Genomic DNA, 18,406 nt, shown 5'->3' on the forward strand with positions numbered 1-18,406 from the left:
ATTGATCAGAAAGTACAGATTTCCTCACGTTTATACCCCCTACTTCCATACACACATAACCTCCCATTATCAACATCCCCCACCAAAGTGGTATATTTGTTACAACTGATGAATTTACATTTAAACATCAATATTATCCAAAGCCCATAGTTCACATTACAGTTCACTCTCTATGCTGTACCTTCTATGAGTTTGGACAAATGCAAAATGACATGTATACATCACTACAGTATCATTCAGAAAAGCTTCAGCACCCTAAAAATTCCTCTGTGCTCCACCTAGTCCTCCCTCTATTCCCTCTAGCCCTTGGCTACTACTGATATTTTTACTGTCTCCATAGTTTTGTCTTTTCCAGAATGTTATATAGTTGGAACCATTCAGTATATATCCTTTTTAGACTGGCTTCTTTCACTTGCTAATATGCATTTAAGTTTCCTCCATGTCTTTTCACGGCTTGATAGGTCATTTTTTTTTTCTAGTGCTGAATATTATTTCACTGTCTGGACATACCAGATTATTTATCCATTCACCTACTTAAGGGCATCTTGGATGTTTCCAAGTTTTGGCAATTAGAAACAAAGCTGCTATAAACACCTGTGTGCTGGGTTTTGTGTGGACAAAAAAAGTTTTTAACTCCTTTGGGTAGGAACATGATATTTGGATCATATGGTAGGAGGAGAATTAGTGGTGTAAGAAACTGCCCAACTGTCTTTCAAAGTGGCTGTACCATTTTGCATTCCCACAAACAGTGAATGAGAGTTCCTGTTGCTCCACATCCTCATCAGCATTTGGTGTTGTCAGTGTTCTGGATTTTGGTCGTTCTAATAAGTGTGTAGTGGCGTCTCACTGTTTTAATTTGACATATGATGTGGAGCACCTTTTCACATGCTTATTTGCCAATTATATAGCTTCTTTGATGAGATGTCTATTAAGGTCTTTGGCCCACTTTTTTTTTTTTTGGCCCACTTTTTAACAGGGTTGTTTGCTTTATTATTATTGAACTTTAGGAGCTGTTTGTATATTTTGGACAATAGGCCTTTAACAGATGTCTTTTATGAATATTTTCTCCCAGTCTGTGGGTTTTCATTCCATTGACAGTGTCTTTCACAGACTGAAATTTTTAATTTTAATGAAGTCCAGCTTAGCAATTCTTCTTTTCATGGATCATCCCTTTGATATTGTATCAAAAAAGTTATCACCAAACCCTAGATCATCTAAGTTTTCTCCTGTTATCTTCTAGGAGTTGTTTTATGTTTTACACTTAGGTCTGTGATCCTAAGTTGAGCTAATTATCGTGAAACATATAAAGTCTGTGTCTTGATTCTCTTTTTTCCCCCCAATGTGGATGTCCAGTTGTTCTAACACTATTTGTTGAAAAGACTATATTTCTGTATTATATTGCCTTTGCTCCTTTGTCAAAGATGAGTTGACTTTATGTGTGTCTATTTCTGGGCTTTCTATTCTGTTCCACCTATTTATCTAGACTTTCATCAATTCCACAGTCTTGATTAGTATAGTTTACAGTAAGTCTTCAAGTCAGGTAGTCTCAGTCCTCTGACTTTGTTCTTCTTCTTCAATATTGTCTTGGCTATTCTAGATCTTTTGCTTCTTCTTATAAACTTTAAAATAAGTTGTCATATATACACACATATGTATGTATACAACATATATACGATACCCTTAAAATTTTTTTCTTTACCATGTTACCCAGGAATGAAATTGCTGGATCATATCATAGTTCTATTTTTAATTTTTTGAGGAACCTCCATACTGTTTTCCATAGTGGCCCCATCAATTTACAATCCCACCAACAGTGCATGGAGGGTTCCCTTTTCTCCATATCCTTGCCAGTACTTGTTATTGTTGCCTTTTTGATAAGAGCCATTTTGACAAGTGTGAGGTGATATCTCATTGTGGTTTTGATTTGCATTTACCTGATGATTAGTGACGCTGAACATTTTTCATGTACCTGTTGGTCATCTGTACGTCTTCTTTGGAAAAATGTCTGTTCTGCTCCTCTGCCCATTTTATAATTGGGTTTTTTGTTTTTCTGATGTTGAGTTTTATGAATTCTTTGTATATTTTGGATATTAACCCCATATGGGATATCTCATTTGTGAATATCTTCTCCTATTTAGTTGGCAGCCTTTTTGTTTTGTTGATAATTTCCTTCACTGTGCAAAAGCTTTTTAGTTTGATGTAGTCCCATTTGTTTATTTCTGCTTTTGTTTCCCTTGCCTGAGGAAACATATGCAAAAAAATATTGCTAAGATTGATATCAAAGAGCATACTGCCTATGTTTTCTTCTAGACTTTTTATGGTTTCAGGTCTTACAGTTAAGTCTTTAATCCATTTTCAGTTTACTTTTGTATATGGTGTGAAAAAATAGTTCAGTTTGATTCTTTTGCATGTTGCTGTCCAGTTTTCCCAACACTGAAAAGGCTGCCTTTATACGTCTTCCCATTGTATATTCTTAGCTTCTTTGTTGTGGGTTAGTTGATCATATAAGTGTGGGCTCATTTCTGAGCTTTCTGTTTTGTTCCATTGATCTATGTGTCTGTTTTTGTGCCAGTACCATACTGTTTTGAGTACTGTAGCTTTGTAGTATAGTTTGAAATCAAAGAGTGTAATACTTCCAGCTTTGTTCTTCTTTCTCAAGAATGCCTTGGCTATTCGGTGTCTTTTGTGTTTCCATACAAATTTTAGAACTATTTATTCTAGTTCTGTGAAAAATGTAATTGGTATTTTGATAATGATTGCACTGAATCTGTAAATTGCTTTGCGTAGCATGGTAACAATACTGATTCTTCCAATCTATGAGCATGGTATATTTTTCTCTTTGTGTCATTTTTCAATGTTTTTCATCAATGTCTTATAGTTTTTGGAATACAGGTCTTTCACCTCCTTAGGTAGATTTATTCCCAGTTATTTCATTTTTTCTGATGTGATGGTAAATGGGATTGTTCTTTTAATTTCATTTTCTGGTAGTTCATTGTTGGTATATAAAAAAGTAACATATTTCTACACATTAATTTTGTATCCTGCAACTTTACTGAATTCATTGATGAGTTCTAATAGGTTTTGGTGGTGTCTTTAGGATTTTCTATATATAGTATCATGTCATCTGCAAACACTGCCAGTTTTACTTCTTCTTTTCCAGCTTGGATTCCTTTCATTTCTTTTTCTTGTCTGACTGCTGTGGCTAGGACTCTGAATATTATGCTGAATAAAAGTGGTGAAAATGGGCATCCTTGTCTTATTCCTGATCTTAGAGGAAATGCTTTCAGCTTTTCACTGTCTGATGATAAGCTGTGGGCTTGTCATATATGGCCTTTACTTTGTTCCTTCTATACCCACTTTGTGGAGAGTTTTTTTTTTTACCATAAAGGGATGTTAAATTTTGTCAAAAGCATTTTCTGCATCTATTGAGATGATCACACGATTTTTATTCTTCAATTTGTTAATGCGTTGTATCACATTGATTGATATATGGATAATGAACCATTCTTGCATCCCTAGGATAAATCCCACTTGATCATGGTGTATGATCCTTTTAATGTATTGCTGAATTCAGTTTTCTAATATTTTGTTGAGGACTTTTGCATCTATGTTGATCAGTGATCAACACAGAAATTTGAAAATTACTGTGGCCTGTAATTTTCTTTTCTTGTGCTGTCATTTTCTGGTTTTGGTATCAGGGTGGTGTCTTTTTCTGACTTTGGCATCAGGATGCTGCTGCCCTCATAGAATGGGTTTGGAAGTGTTCCTTCCTCTGCAACTTTTTGGAACAGTTTGAGAGCATAGGTGTTAACTCTTTTCTAAACATTTGGTAGAATTCACCTGTGAAGCCATCTGGTCCTGGACTTTTGTTTATTGGCTGTTTATTAAAAAAATGAAATTCAGTTTCACTACTAGTCATTGGTCCTTTCATATTTTCTATTTCTTCCTGGTTCAGTCTTGGGAGAGTGCACATATATAGGAATTTGTCCTTTTCTTCTAGCTTGTCCACTTTGTTGGTGTATAGTTGTTTGTAGTAATCTCTTAGGATCCTTGTATTTCTGTAGTGTTTGGCTGTAACTTCTTTTTCATTTCTGATTTTATTGATTTGGGCCCTCTCTCTTTTTTCTTGCTGAGTCTGGCTAAAGGTTTATCAATTTTATTTATCTTTTCAAAGAACCAGCTCTTAGTTTCATTGATCTTTTATATTGTTTTTTCAGTCTCTATTTCATTTATTTCTGCTCTGACCTTTATTATTTATTTCCTTTTACTAACTTTAGGTTTTGTTTTTTCTTCTTTTTCTAGTTTCTTTGGGTGTAAGTTTAGGTTGTTTGAGATTTTTCTTGATGAGTCTGGTTAAAGGTTTATTCAAAACCACATATATATTATTATTCCAATTTTGTAAAAGGATGTTTCACATTTTACTAGAATTACCTCTGGTGAATTTTTACTTTAGATTAGCTTTACATAGTTTTCACCTTCATAAAAGCTTAATTCACATCAAAATCTTAAAAAAAAAAATTAACGCCCTGCATGTTAGTAAAATTTAACAAGTTAATATAAGCAGACTGTCTGGAAGATCTCTGTTTTAGTTCCAGGTATACAATACTGAGTTCTTTCCTGCACAATGTCCACAACATGCCTTTGCTCAAAAGGCAGGTAACAAAAACATACTGGGAAAACAGTTCAGTTGGTTAGAAATATTTTCTTTCATCTTAATTCTTCAAATCAACTTAGCTCTGTTCCTATGGTAATATTAATAGGATACAACCTACTTAATAGTCCCTTTGCAAATCCTAAGATGTGCTGTGAAAGAGCACAAAATCATAAAGTGTTTGATAATCAATATTTCTAATACTATTGCAAAAAGAGAATGAATTTCTTCAACCTAATTGCATTCTTCTTTAATCCTATTTTTAAAAGTCATCAGTTTCAGATTCAGAGTGAAGTCAGATTGTTAAGTACTTATAATTTAGAAACTTAGTCTACAGACTGCTCTCCTACTCTTTGCTCATTCAGTTGTCAAAATATGTATTGTGTGCCAATTACATGAAAAGTTATTGTGATTAAATTACAAATGTCTATGAGTTTAGACTCTTGGAGTGGAAATAAAGGTTTTAAAAAGACTAATTAAAAAAAATCAGGTGAGACTAAAGAAGTATTGACAACTTTGTTAAGTGTATTAATGCCACTGTGGTTATATATAAAAATGTCCATAATTTTCAGAATTTTATATTGAAGTGTGCAGTATAAAATGACATCTATATCTTGGATTTCCTTTCAAATACTTCAGTACAGATAAAAGAAAGCAAACGTGGCAAAAATCTTTAAATACTGAATCTGGATGATAGGTTCATTGTCTAGTTTTTGCGTGTGTTCAAAAATTTCACTAAAAAATTTGAAAAAAAAGGCAGTCATTTCTCTAGTTGTGTAAATGGCAAGCTCACTTAACTACTCTGTGTCTCAGTTTCACCATCCTTAAAATAGAGATAATACTGCTGCCTACCTCATATGGTTGTTCAGTACTGCTGTTTCTCTGGGAGAACTAGTTTAGGATTTTAAGGACCATCAAGAACACATCCACTCAGCTCTCTGCAGTACTGGCAATATGACTGGACCTTGCCCTGCCCCACGAATATGGTGGTGACTCTACTAGGACTTTGTTACGGAGAAGGTGTGTGGCTTGAGAAGGTGAATCTAAGATACATAAGATCAAAGTCTCTTGCCTCAGGTGAAGCCTTTCTTCTTTGCCTTGAACCAAAGTTGCTTTTTTGAGGTTTCTAAGAATGAGATTCTTTTTGGAAGTTACCAGCAACATCTGAGTAACAAACCAGGTTAAAAGTTAGCTCAAGTGTGGCCCCTGTTTCCTGCTTTTTCCTTGTCCACTTAAGAGATGTAATAGAAGAGTACACATGATGAGTTTCTCGATAGAAAAACAGATTTACCTGACATAGCATTAACAGTGATAAGACCAGTGATTTGGGACAAAGGAAGGGAAGAAGCCTTGTGCAGAGTACCACTTACTTATTCTTTTCCACTTAGTCCTACCATCTTGAACCCACAGCCCATATGTGGGCCAGACTTAGGCAAATTCCCAGGAGTAATGGGTTCACATGAAGCAGGAAAGTGAGGGAGGAGAAGAGGAGAAAAAGAAAATCCAAATGACTGCAGTAAGGAAGGCCAAGAAGTTTCTGAGGAAATTCAACAAACTGATTCTAATTTACGTAAGGCCTATATGAACCGGGCCCTGCTTGAAAGTATTCGGTGGTAAAGGAGCTAAATATCAAAGATAAGCCATGCTTTCAGAAAATAAACTGTGTCCAAAGCCTAGGTATTTCCTTTTTTTTCTTTTCTTCTTTTTTTTTTAAACACAAAAGGAAAACAAAATGAATAAAAACAGCCAAAGGAAATATCTTTATAGATATATTTAGGGAGTAGCAATTAAAAGAGCACTGTAATGTTAGCTGAACAATTGTATCTAATTTTTCATACTTGCATTCTACTTCTAGAAGGCCTCCAGATAAAAATAAATAATCAGACTACTTATCACTTCCACTGCTCCCACCCTGGTCCATGCCACCATCATGTCTTGTCTGGGTTACTGCAATAGCCTCATAACCAGCTCATTGCTTCTACCCTTGTCCTGCTACAAACTATTCCCAAAACAGCAGCTAGAATATTCCTTTTGAACTATTAGGTCATGTCACTCCTTGTCACAAAACCCTTTCATGGCTCCTCATGTCAGTTAGAGTCAAAGTCTTTATAGAAGCCCAATAAAGGCCTACTGATTTCCATATCACCTCTCCCTCTTACTTGGCTGACCTTTTCTACATCTCATTGGTTCTATGCTGTTTTACTTAACCATGCCAGTCATAGTCCCACTGCAGAGCCACTCCTCCACTTACTGCTACTTCTCCCAGGAATCACTTTCCAGAGAGAGAGAGACACACATGGCTGAGTCCCTCCCTTCCTTCAAATACTACTTCAGCAGTTAAGACCTTCCTTAAATTCCCCATTTTACACAGCAACCCTCCTTCCCATCTCCACCATTCCCATCTCCCTTCACTGGTTCATTTTGTGTCATAGCATGTATTACCAACTGTAATACTATATATTTTATTTATTTGTCTTGTTTTCCCACTAGAATAAGCTCTATGATGGCACAGCTTTTTAATTAATGCTGTATCCCCAGTCACTAGAACAAGGCCTGGCATTCAACAAATATGTTGAATAGTTTATTTACCTTAATTCATGACAAAAACTAGGGGCTTTTTATCTATACCTCACACATCATGGATATATAGTGTAGATCAGTTTTCAGGTACATTATATACTTGGAATACCTCTAAAATAACACATTTGCTCAGAAAAGTGAAAATTCTCTTCTCAAGACCTGTGATTTGCACTTATCTTTTCAACCATAGTTTTTATACACATAGTATATTAATATACATACTTAAGTTGTACAAAAAACATACAACTTAAAAAATTGGACAACCTAGAAGAAATGGGTAAGTTTCTAGAAACACAGAGCACGCCAAAATTGAGCCAAGAAGAAACATAATTTGAACAGACTGATCACTAAAAGTGAACACAGAACCTGTAATAAAAAACTCCCTGCAAACAAAAGTCCAGGACCAGACAGCTTCACTGGAGAATTCTACCAAACATACAAATAAGAACTTATACCTGTCCTTCTCAAACTATTTCACAAGACTGAAGAGGAGGGAACACTCCCAAGTTCATTCTATGAGGCCACCATCACCCTGATACCAAAACCAAACAAAGACACTACTAAAAAAGATTACAGGCCAGTATCTTTGATGAATATAGATGCAAAAATTCTCAAAAAAAATTAGCAAACCAAATCCAACAACACATAAAAAGGATCATACACCATGATCAAGCTGGATTCATTCCAGGGTCACAAGGATGGTGCACATCTATCAACGTGATACACCGCATTAGCAAAAGGAAAGACAAAAACTACATGATCATCTCAATAGATGCAGAAAAAGCATTTGACAAAATTCAACACACATTCATGATAAAAACTCTCACCAAAATGGGTATACAGAGAACTTATCTCAACATAATACATGCCATTTACAACAAACCCACAGCCAACATAATACTCGACAGTGAAAAGCTGAAAGCCTTTCCACTAAATTCAAGAATAAGACAAGGATGCCCACTCTCACCATTTCTATTTAATACTGTACTAGAAGTCTTAGTGACAGAAGTCAGACAGGAAAAAGAAACAAAAGGTATCCAAACTGGAAGAGAAGAGGTAAAACTGTCACTATTTGCAGGTGATAAGATACTCTACATAGAGAACCCTAAAGTCTCCATACAAGAACTATTAGAATAAGTGAATTCATCAAAGTAGCAGGATACAAGATTAATTTACAGAAATCTGTTGCATTCCTTTACACAATGAAATATCAGAAAGAGAAAGTAAAAAAAATCCCATTTAAAATTGTGACAAAAAAAAATCTAGGAATAAGCCTAATCAAGGAGGTGAAAGACTTATACACTGAAAACTACAAAACACTGATAAAGGAAACTGAAGTTGCTTAAAAGAAATGGAAAGGTATCTCATGCTCTTGGGTTGGAAGACTTAATATTGTTAAAATGGCCACACTATCAAAGCAATCTACAGATTTAATGTGATTCTTATCAAAATACCCATGACATTTTTCACAGAACTAGAACAAATAATCCTAAAATTTTTATGGAATTACAGAAGACCGAGAATTGCCAAAGCAATCCTGAGGAAACAGAACAAAGCTGGAGGGATAACCCTTCCAGACTTCAGACAATACCACAAAGCTACAGTAATCAAAACACAATGGTAGTGACACAAAAACAGACATATAGATCAATGGAACAGAACAGAGAGCCCAGAAATAAACCCACGCACCTATGGTCAATTAATCTATGACAAAGAAGGCAAGAATATACAGTGGAGAAAAGATAGACTCTTCAACAAGTGGTGTTGGGAAAGCTGGACAGCTACATGTAAATCAGTGAAGTTAGAAAACTCCCTCACACCATACACAAAAATAAACTCAAAATGGTTTAAAGACATAAGTATAAGACATGACACCATATAACTCTTAGAAGAGAACATAGGCAAAATATTCTCGGACATAAACTGTGGCAAAATATTCTCGAACATAAACTGTAGCAATATTTTCTCAGATCAGTCTCCCAAGGCAAAGAAATAAAAGCGAAAATAAACAAATGGGACCTAATCAAACTTAAAAGCGTTTGCACAGCAAAGGAAACCATAAACAAAACCAAAAGACAACCTGTAGAATGGGAGAAAATATTTGTAAATGATGTGACTGACAAGGGGTTAATCTCCAAAGTATACAAACAGCTCATACAACTCAATATCAAAAAAAACAAACAACCCAATCAAAAAATGGGCAGAAGACCTAAACAGACAGTTCGGTAGAGGTCTTCTTAGACCTAAGAAGACATCCAGATGGCCAAGAGGCACATGAAAAGATGTTCAACATCACTAATTATTAGGGAAATGCAAATCAAAACTACATTTAGATATCACCTCACACCAGTCAGAATGGCCATCATCAAAAAGTCTACAAACAATAAATGCTGGAGAGGGTATGGAGAAAAGGGAACCCTCCTGCCCTGTTGGTGGGAATGTAAATTGGTACAGCCACTATGGAGAACAGTATGGGAGGTTCCTTAAAAAACTAAAAATAGGGGCTTCCCTGGTGGCGCAGTGGTTGAGACTCTGCCTGCCTATGCAGGGGACATGGGTTTGTGCCCTGGTCCGGGAAGATCCCACATGCCGCGGAGCGACTAGGCCCGTGAGCCATGGCCACTGAGCCTGCGCGCCCGGAGCCTGTGCTCCGCAACGGGAGAGGCCACAACAGTGAGAGGCCCACGTACCACAAAAACAAAAACAAAAACAAAAAAAACTAAAAATAGATCTACCATATGATCCAGCAATCTCACTCTTAGGCATATGTCTGGAAAAGTGAAAACTCCAATTTGAAAAGATACAAGCACCCCAATGTTCATAGCAGCCCTATTTATAAAAGCCAAGACATGGAAACAACCCAAGTGCCCATCAACAGATGATTGGTTTAAGAAGATGTGGCATACATACACAATGGAATATTACTCATCCATAGAAAAGAATGAAATATTGCCATTTGCAGCAACATGGATGGACCTAGAGAATATCATACTAAGTAATTCAGACAGAGAAAGACAAATATTATATGTTATCACTTACACGTAGAATCTAAAAAATAATACAAATGTATCTATATATAAAACAGAAACAGGGCTTCCCTGGTGGCGCAGTGGTTGAGAGTCCGCCTGCCAATGCAGGGGACACGGGTTCGTGCCCTGGTCCGGGAAGATCCCACATGCCGCGTAGTGGCTGGGCCCGTGAGCCATGGCCGCTGAGCCTACGCGTCCGGAGCCTGTGCTCCGCAACGGGAGAGGCCACAACAGTGAGAGGCCCGCGTACCGCAAAAAAAAAAACAAAACAAAACAGAAACAGACTCACAGACATAAAAAACAAACTTATGGTTACCAAAGGGGAAAAGGAGGCGGGGAGGGATAAATTAGGGGTATGGGATTAACAGATACAAACTACTATACATAAAATAGATAGGCAACAAGGATTTACTGTACAGCACAGGGAACTATATTCAATATCTTGTAAAAACCTATAATGGAAAATAATCTGAAAAAATATACAAGTGAATCACTTTGCTGCACACCTGAAACTAACAATATTATAAACCAACTATACTTCAATAAAAAAATTTAAAAAATAAAAAAACACACACCACTGCAATATATATATATAAATTTCATATGATATTGCTTATATAATGGAATCTAAAAAAAAGGGTACAAATGAACTTATCTACAAAACAGATATAGAGTTACAGATGTAGAAAACAAACTTATGGTTACCAGGGGATTGGGGGGGGCAGGGATGAGTTGGAAGACTGAGATTGTCACATACACACTACTATATATATTCAGTAAAATAGATAACTAATAAGGACCTACTGTATAGCACAGGGAACTCTACTCAATACTCTGTAATGACCTATATGGGAAAAAGAATCTAAAAAAGAGTGGATATATATATATGTATAACTGATTCACTTTGCTGTATACCTGAAACTAACACAATATTGTAAATCAACTAAACTCCAATAAAAATTTTAAAAAAAATCACTGAAAAGAGATATCTTATTCTCTTTCTAGCGTAAGAATTTCCCTGTGAATCAAACAACCAACACAATTTCTGACAGCCTTTTACAAAAACCTACAACATATAGATTCAATGTGTTAGATTGGACTATTCTTTGAAAACAATACTAACATCCTATGAGCTTAAGAAAGATTCCTCAAGGTCTAACTGCAGAGTGCTGAACACTCTTCATCTTTCTCTGGGATTTCTATTGGACTGTTTAGTACAACTGAGACCCAAAGGCTTCTGATGTCTTGGTCAGGAAGACCTTTTCTCTCTTCTGTGGTTCAGAATTGGCAAACTTTATCCGTGGCAGAAACTCTAGTATGTTTCCTTTCATTTCAGAGGATCCAAAATTATTTATTTGATGTAATAAGTAGTATCAGTGTAAAAATGTGAAACACAGCCACCTTAGAGTTAATACAGCTAAGTTTAATTAACTACGGAAAAGGAGAATATATAAGAAATTGGTACTTTAAAAAGATGCACTTAAAACGGTTGAAGTCTTTCTCAATGATGTAAAGGAGCTCACAGAATGCAATTTTTTCCTTTTCTGAACTGAAAAAAGCTAAAATAATCTACATCATTGCATGAAATTCTTTCAGATCACTTCTAATTTTCTTAGTCTATGTTCAATATCAAATGTGTTTACAGTCACATAACACTTTTTGATAACATATTTCCTCCTCTCAGAAACGTTAATGAATGACCACAGCCAAATCAAACAAAGAAAACAAACACTTTAGAGAAGTGCTGTCCAACAGAACTTTCTGCCACGCTGGAAATGCTCTATTCTATGCTGTCCAAAATGGTAGCCACTAGCCACATATGGCTATGGAGCACTTGAAATGTGGCAAGTACAAATAACTGAATCTTTAATTTTATTCAAGTAATTAAAATTTAAATAGCTATACGTGGCTAGTGGCACAGCTTTAGAGATTCCAGAAATCAGTCACGGGCCTATAATAGTATTCCTTATTAGCTTTCTTAAGATCCATTAATTAAAAGTAATTTCCCAGAATTTGCTTTACCAATTCACTTACTCAATTACCATCTAAGAATTATCATCATCCTCAAATCCCAGATGTTATTAAAAAAAGGTTTACTTAAATAAGACTGACATTTAAAATTGTTATTTAACATATTATTAAAAGATAATTTTAACAGTACTAAGGACAACAAAACTGAGTGCGTTTTACAGAGAAATGATGAAAAATATTTGATTCTTCCCTTCCTCTATCTACATCCCAGCAGCAAGTCTTCTTGGCTCTACTTCCAAAATATATTCCAAATCCATTCACTTTTTAAAATCTTCTTTTCCTCCACCATACTCCAGGCTACCATCATCTCTTGCCTAGATTATTGCAACAGCTTCCCTTTAGTCTCCCTGCTTCCTCTCTGTTCATTCTTAAAATTCATTCATTACACAGCAACCAGAGTGATTGTCTTAAAATGCAAATTAGATCACCTTATGCTTGTCCTTAAAATTTTTTCAATGACTTCTTCTATTCTTAGGATATAGTCCAAACTTTATTCCACAAGCCCACCTAAACAGCACCATTCCTTCCTCCTGCTACATCTTAGAGCTCACTGTGACACCACTTTTCACCCTTCACATGGTCCTGCCATACTTTCTTTCCTAGTGCTCCAACAGGCCCAAAATTTGTCTGGCCTAAGGCGTTGGTGCTGTTTTTTTCTGCTTGGAATGCTATTTTCTCATATCTTCAGATAGGTGACTCTTGTCATTCAGGCTGCAGCTCAAATGTCCTTTTCAGAAGAGGTTTTTCCCTCACCACTCTATCTCATTTTGCCACCTAGTCACTATTACATAGTCCTCTTTTATTTTCAGATTTTCTTTTACTTTCACAACCGAAATAATCTTTGTTTACTTGTTTCTGCCTATCTTTTCCCTCTGGAATGTTGAATCCATGGAAACAGGGAGCTTGTCTTCACTGCTTTGGCACATAGTAAGCTCTCAATATTTGGAGGGAAAAAAACCAGACTTTTTTATAACTATCATCTTAGGTCATACATAAATTGATCAAACTGGGTGAACTCTTTCAAGGCTGCCTCAGAACTAACACATTAAAATGGAAATAATTTAATCCCTTCATTCAAAAGCTGCTCAACAGCTTCTTTTAACACAAAAAATACTTTACTTTGACAATCTTTTATTGAGTTTTATCTTCCTATCCTCTATCAGTTCTCAGTCATGGTAAGAATGGACCTATAGACTAAAGAGAGCCCTAATTCCTCTCAGCAGCCCTCAGAGGAGATTAGTTTCTTCAGCAGGTTAGTCTCCTTCCTTCTCAATGACCTTGAAGCTGTCCCCATGGAGCCACTTTAAATTTGTCAGTTTTAAGGTAAGGAGTCTGTTGGGTATGGTATCTCTTCTCTAAAGGCAACCATTTCTCGGAGTGCGAGGACGGGTCAGAATCCCAATGTTTTAGTATACATATTCTGTAAATGGGTTTTTTAAAGCAAATAATAAAAGTAAGCTCTCAAAAGTGAAATGTTATTATCACATGTTATTTATTACCCCATGATGGGGAAAAGTATTTCAAGAAAAATAAGGCTCAGGGTTGCAGGAGATAATACCTTCAAGACATTTCCTACCTTCTTAGGTAGTAATATGAAATGTCCAAACAATTCTTAATCTATTTTAAGATGTATTTTTAAATTGCCTTATCAGCTGTTGGGTCTTAGTACACTGATGTTGAAAAAACAATACAAAGGTAAGACTCTCCGTCACTGCAGGTGCCAAATCAGCAAAACAAATCTAAGAATTATTAATAGACCTTCTACTACTAAGAGGGGATATAGCAGGCAGTCATAAAATTGGTCAATCTAGATACATGTAGTTAGAGTTGTAACAAGAAAATCACCCTTATACAAAATCTCTCTAGCCTGCATCTTTTAAAAAAGTACTGCCCCCCAAATAGTATTTCATCCAAAAAAGGTTCATGCAAAATATTTATATAGTCCAGGAAAGCATAAATCAGATGATGACAATGTACCTATGCCTACTGTTTAAGAATAAGTATTTTTAGTGACTGAGTCTATTAGCTATTATTATCATAAATCTTATTGTCCATGAAGTCTCATTTTTCCTAAGGAGTCTGAAATATAGCATTTTAATAGGCAGTACTCAACTTGACAGGTTAAATCCTAAAAATGCATATTTAAATTTGTTGTTTTGAACTTCTAAGTACAATTTCCTGTAGAACAATTATAGAAGAAACTCAGCCGATTTAACCTCTAATACAGTTGAATGAGTACTTATTTTATTTCTGCTCTTACTGTTGTTGATCAAGAAGGTAGGTATCCTAGCCCCCTGTAGAGAAGTGAGCTCTGAAGGTAGAGGACTGTATTTTACCCTCTGCGAGGTATTTTTGTACCTCTTTGATACTCATCAGTTGTTCCCAACACCTAAGATATTGGTAAGGTGGCTATAGTCACTCTTGAGAGTACGTGTGTATATGAAACCCAGGAATCAAGCAAAACAAAATGCCAATTATCCTCTCAGAACAGTACCCTTGAAAAGTTCCCACAATTCAAGGTTATGGTTTTAGTTCTTTTCTTTAAAGACATGAAAATAACTGAATACAACAAAATAACAGTCTGAATTGTATGAATTGTTTAAAGAAATTCAACACAAGGCCTGGAAACATAAAGCTTGTGACTTGGTAGGTTTCATATCCCCCATTTCTACCTACAAAATGGTAGAAATCATAAAGAAAAACCACTGTAAATTTAACTTGGAAATGTAAAGAACAATGTCAAATGTTGATGTGGTGTACCACTATTTTGCCTATATAACCTATCCATCCAGTTATTAAAACACTGAAAAGGAACCAGGCACTTTGCAAGACTTGTTCTTACTTGGTCAAAAGACACGCATTTTTAGATGGCTGCTCAGAACTGCTATCTGATCTCAAGAAAAATCTAATTGATACTTGCTGAATTCAAACCACACCCCACACCCCCACATTGGTCTCATCAGTAGTAAGTGCTCCCTGACTGAATCTTTCTAACTTCTAGGTCAGTTGGGCCTCGAGCCATACATTCAACTCTGACAAAGAGTCTCCAACCTGATCAAGACCAACTTACAGCCTTGAACAGCCTCTTTTGCCACATAAAATCAAAGTAATGAAATGAAATGGCTTGGTGTGAAAAGCTAGGGAAATACACAGCCCACTGGAATGATGGAGCCATGCTCCAGATACAACTTGGAGCTATATGCTTATCTCCCACCCTTATGATTCAAACACAGAATTAAGAATATCTATCTATCTCACCTAGCATTAAACCAGGACCTTCACTCCACCCTGTTCAACATAATGTATTTATTGCAAAAGGAAGAACACTGCTCTTAGAGAAAAACAATGCTGTATGACAATGTGCACATCACTTGTTTCAGTTTCCTTTCTATAAAATAGGGATAATAATAGCTGTCCCGACTAACTCACAGGGTCATTGAAAGGATCAAATAAGACAGTGAATGTGAAAGTACTTGCAAACTGCTAAACTATTATTGCTAAGTTGCTCCTTTTTTGAACTTCTGAGCTTTCCTCTACCTCATAGTTTAATTGCAAGGTTGGTTAGAATATCCAGATACAGAAAATCTACATTAATAGGATTTTGGAGAGGGCGGTAGATAAATAACGGAAAATACTGATTAGGACAATGGGCCAGAACATAGGAAGTTAGCCCCAGAATTACAGTAAAGTCTTGATGCAAAACCACTACCGTTAGGGCTTACTCTTTGCAGACACCGGCCAGTTCCCCCAACACACACAAACACCAAGCTGTACTGTGCTACTTTTAGGTGAATCACTGGGGATAAGCTGAGTCTGGAGGTAAAACGGGGAGGGACTTCCAGTCCTGATGATCAGGCTGTTCCCCAATCCCTTTAACAAACACTCCTCCTACTCTTTGTGCCTGGCCTAGTTAATCAAAACTATTCCCGGTAAGAAAATGGCTGTCAAAGATTTTTTGCAAGGAGAGTCTTGTAACTATGAGAAACCAGTAGCATACCTACTCCTTCCTCCACCACAAACTATTCTGAATGGATAGATTCAGAAACAAAAAAAACGGATTATGGTTTGTTTCTCCCAAGACTCACTCTGGGCCTCACCCTCCAAGCTTCAGCTCTCCGATCTGTAAAAAGAAGAATGACGGCGCCTGTCAACTCCATCCTACTGCTACCGAAAGGATGGATGAGACAGTGCCTGGAAGGCGCCAGGAGTGCTGTCTGATAAACACTAAGTCCTTCACTGTTTATAAAGTATTATGAGTCCCATTACGCCCTCCCACCTCAAAGGAATCGCCGGATTAGAACTGACACCCCCAGTCACTGAAAAGAGCAACGAGCAACGCTGAAGCGGGCGGGGCGTATCCGCACTGAATCTGTTTCGAGGTGTGAGGAAGGAGGCGACCCTGCGCCCCGGAGAGGAGGAACGGGGAGAGAAGGTTGAACGCAGGGGCCGCGAAGAGCCTACCTGTTGTTCCGGATGCTGACCAGCACGCACAGCACCAGCTCTAAGTAGGTGCGTAGCACTTCCAGCCAACGGGTTGAGAGCTGCAGGGCTTCGACTTCTTCCCCGCCAGTCCTGGTGTCGACGCGGCCTCCATCGCCCGGGCCGCCTCCGCCGCTCAGGTAATTCTCCGCGGCGAATTCAACGCGCAGCTCTCGCACAAACCAGCCGCACTTGCGCATGAGGAATTCAAGCCGTGGCTGCTCCGAGGGCGAGACGCGGAGGCAGATGCGGAGCTGGGGCCAGAGAGCCGGGTAGAAGAGGCACTCGCGCCAGTGAGAACAGGAGGCCGAGGCCCGTAGCCGGTCGGAAGCGGACAGGAAGGAGAAGATGTGCACGATTAGCTCGCTGGGCAGCGACGCGGCGCCTGCCGCTTGTCCGCACAGAGCCATTCGGCCCCGCCGCAGGCTGCCGGTCCTCGGCCGCCCCCGCAGTCCCCGGAGCAGCCCCCGCAGCCGTCGCAGCTGCTGCAGCCGCAGCCGTCGCAGCTGCCGCCGCCACCGCGCCACCCGGGCGGCCCCGGCTCGGGTTCGGGCTCCCGGTGGTCGGGGCTGCGGCACTGACAAGAACAACAACATCAATGACAAGGAAGAAGGGGGCGGAACCGTCGTGGGTCTCGGCGGAACCAAGTGCAGCACAAGTTGCGGAGAGGGGTAATGGCCTCTGCGGGGGTGGCCTCCAGATAGCCAGGCTCTGGCCTCTCAACCTCTACTCATGCGCATCCGAGGCCTGCACACTCAGGAATTTCAAAACCCTCGCTTGGACTGGTTAGGGGCCCGGAAGCGGCAGGATTTATTGTAAGGAAACGGCAGCCCTCCCCGCGCCTGGAGGCGGAGGCAGAGCAGTGGTAGGAGCTGAGTTTGACGTCACCGGTGGTGGGAGGAGCCCTGCGTGACTGGGCGCGACTTCCGGAAGAAGGGAGCGCCAGATTGACGGTAGGGAAGGGAGACGCAGCATGTGATCCCTGACGCAGGCAGGCAGACCGGCGGGGCGGGGCGGGGCGGGAAGCGCTGGTGGTGCCGGCGATGGGCGCCCCCTCCCGTCTCACAGAGGCCGCCGAGTTCCGTCAAGTCTGTAAGTCGGTTAACTTGGGCGCTCAGGCGGTGGAGGTGGCGGAACTCGCGTTGGTGCAAGGGCTCGTGACGCTTCTCATTATACGTTTCTATGTTGCTGGGCTGAGGACTCAAGAGCCAGAGTGGTGGCTTGGGTCTTTCTCAGCCGTTCCACCTGCCCGGAGTATTGTTGGGAGTTTCTGAGAAAGAGCCGCTAAGGATGGGGGGCGGGCGCAGTCGCGGGCTTCCCCGGAGGGGCTGGGTCGCGTAGGGGAGAAGCGCGGGGCGGGGCGGCTGGAGGCCGGACGGAGGTCGTGAGTGGACACCCCCCATTCCTTGTTCGGACCTCGAAGTGGACTTGCGCGTACACCTGGTGTGTGGGGAAGGAGTGAGGACAGCGCCACCCTTTGGATTTAGAGGGAGAGGAGAAAAAAAGGCGAATGAGTTAGGTTTGTTGGTTGATAATGGACCTCTTCTCCGCGGTTTGAGGGAGGCTCCGAGTTCCCGATTTTGAGGCCCTAGGTGTAAAGAAGCTGATTGTTAGGGTAAAGGTTTTCTTTAGCTTG

At 39.0% G+C, this 18,406-nt stretch overlaps 1 protein-coding gene across 1 annotated transcript in view; it reads right to left on the minus strand.

Annotated features, from left to right (window-relative positions):
* FBXO33 (F-box protein 33) overlaps window positions 1-17,570 on the minus strand; it is a 34,133-nt gene extending 16,563 nt beyond the window's left edge. Inside the window, exon 1 of the mRNA XM_030854844.2 lies at window positions 16,753-17,570. Within this exon, the coding sequence (XP_030710704.1) occupies window positions 16,753-17,366 (614 nt within the window). The 5' untranslated portion in view covers window positions 17,367-17,570. The remainder of the gene's footprint in view (window positions 1-16,752) is intronic.
* Between the last annotated feature and the right edge of the window lie 836 nt (window positions 17,571-18,406).

Source organism: Globicephala melas, chromosome 2 (assembly GCF_963455315.2).
Source record: "Globicephala melas chromosome 2, mGloMel1.2, whole genome shotgun sequence".
Classification (NCBI taxonomy): Eukaryota; Metazoa; Chordata; class Mammalia; order Artiodactyla; family Delphinidae; genus Globicephala; species Globicephala melas.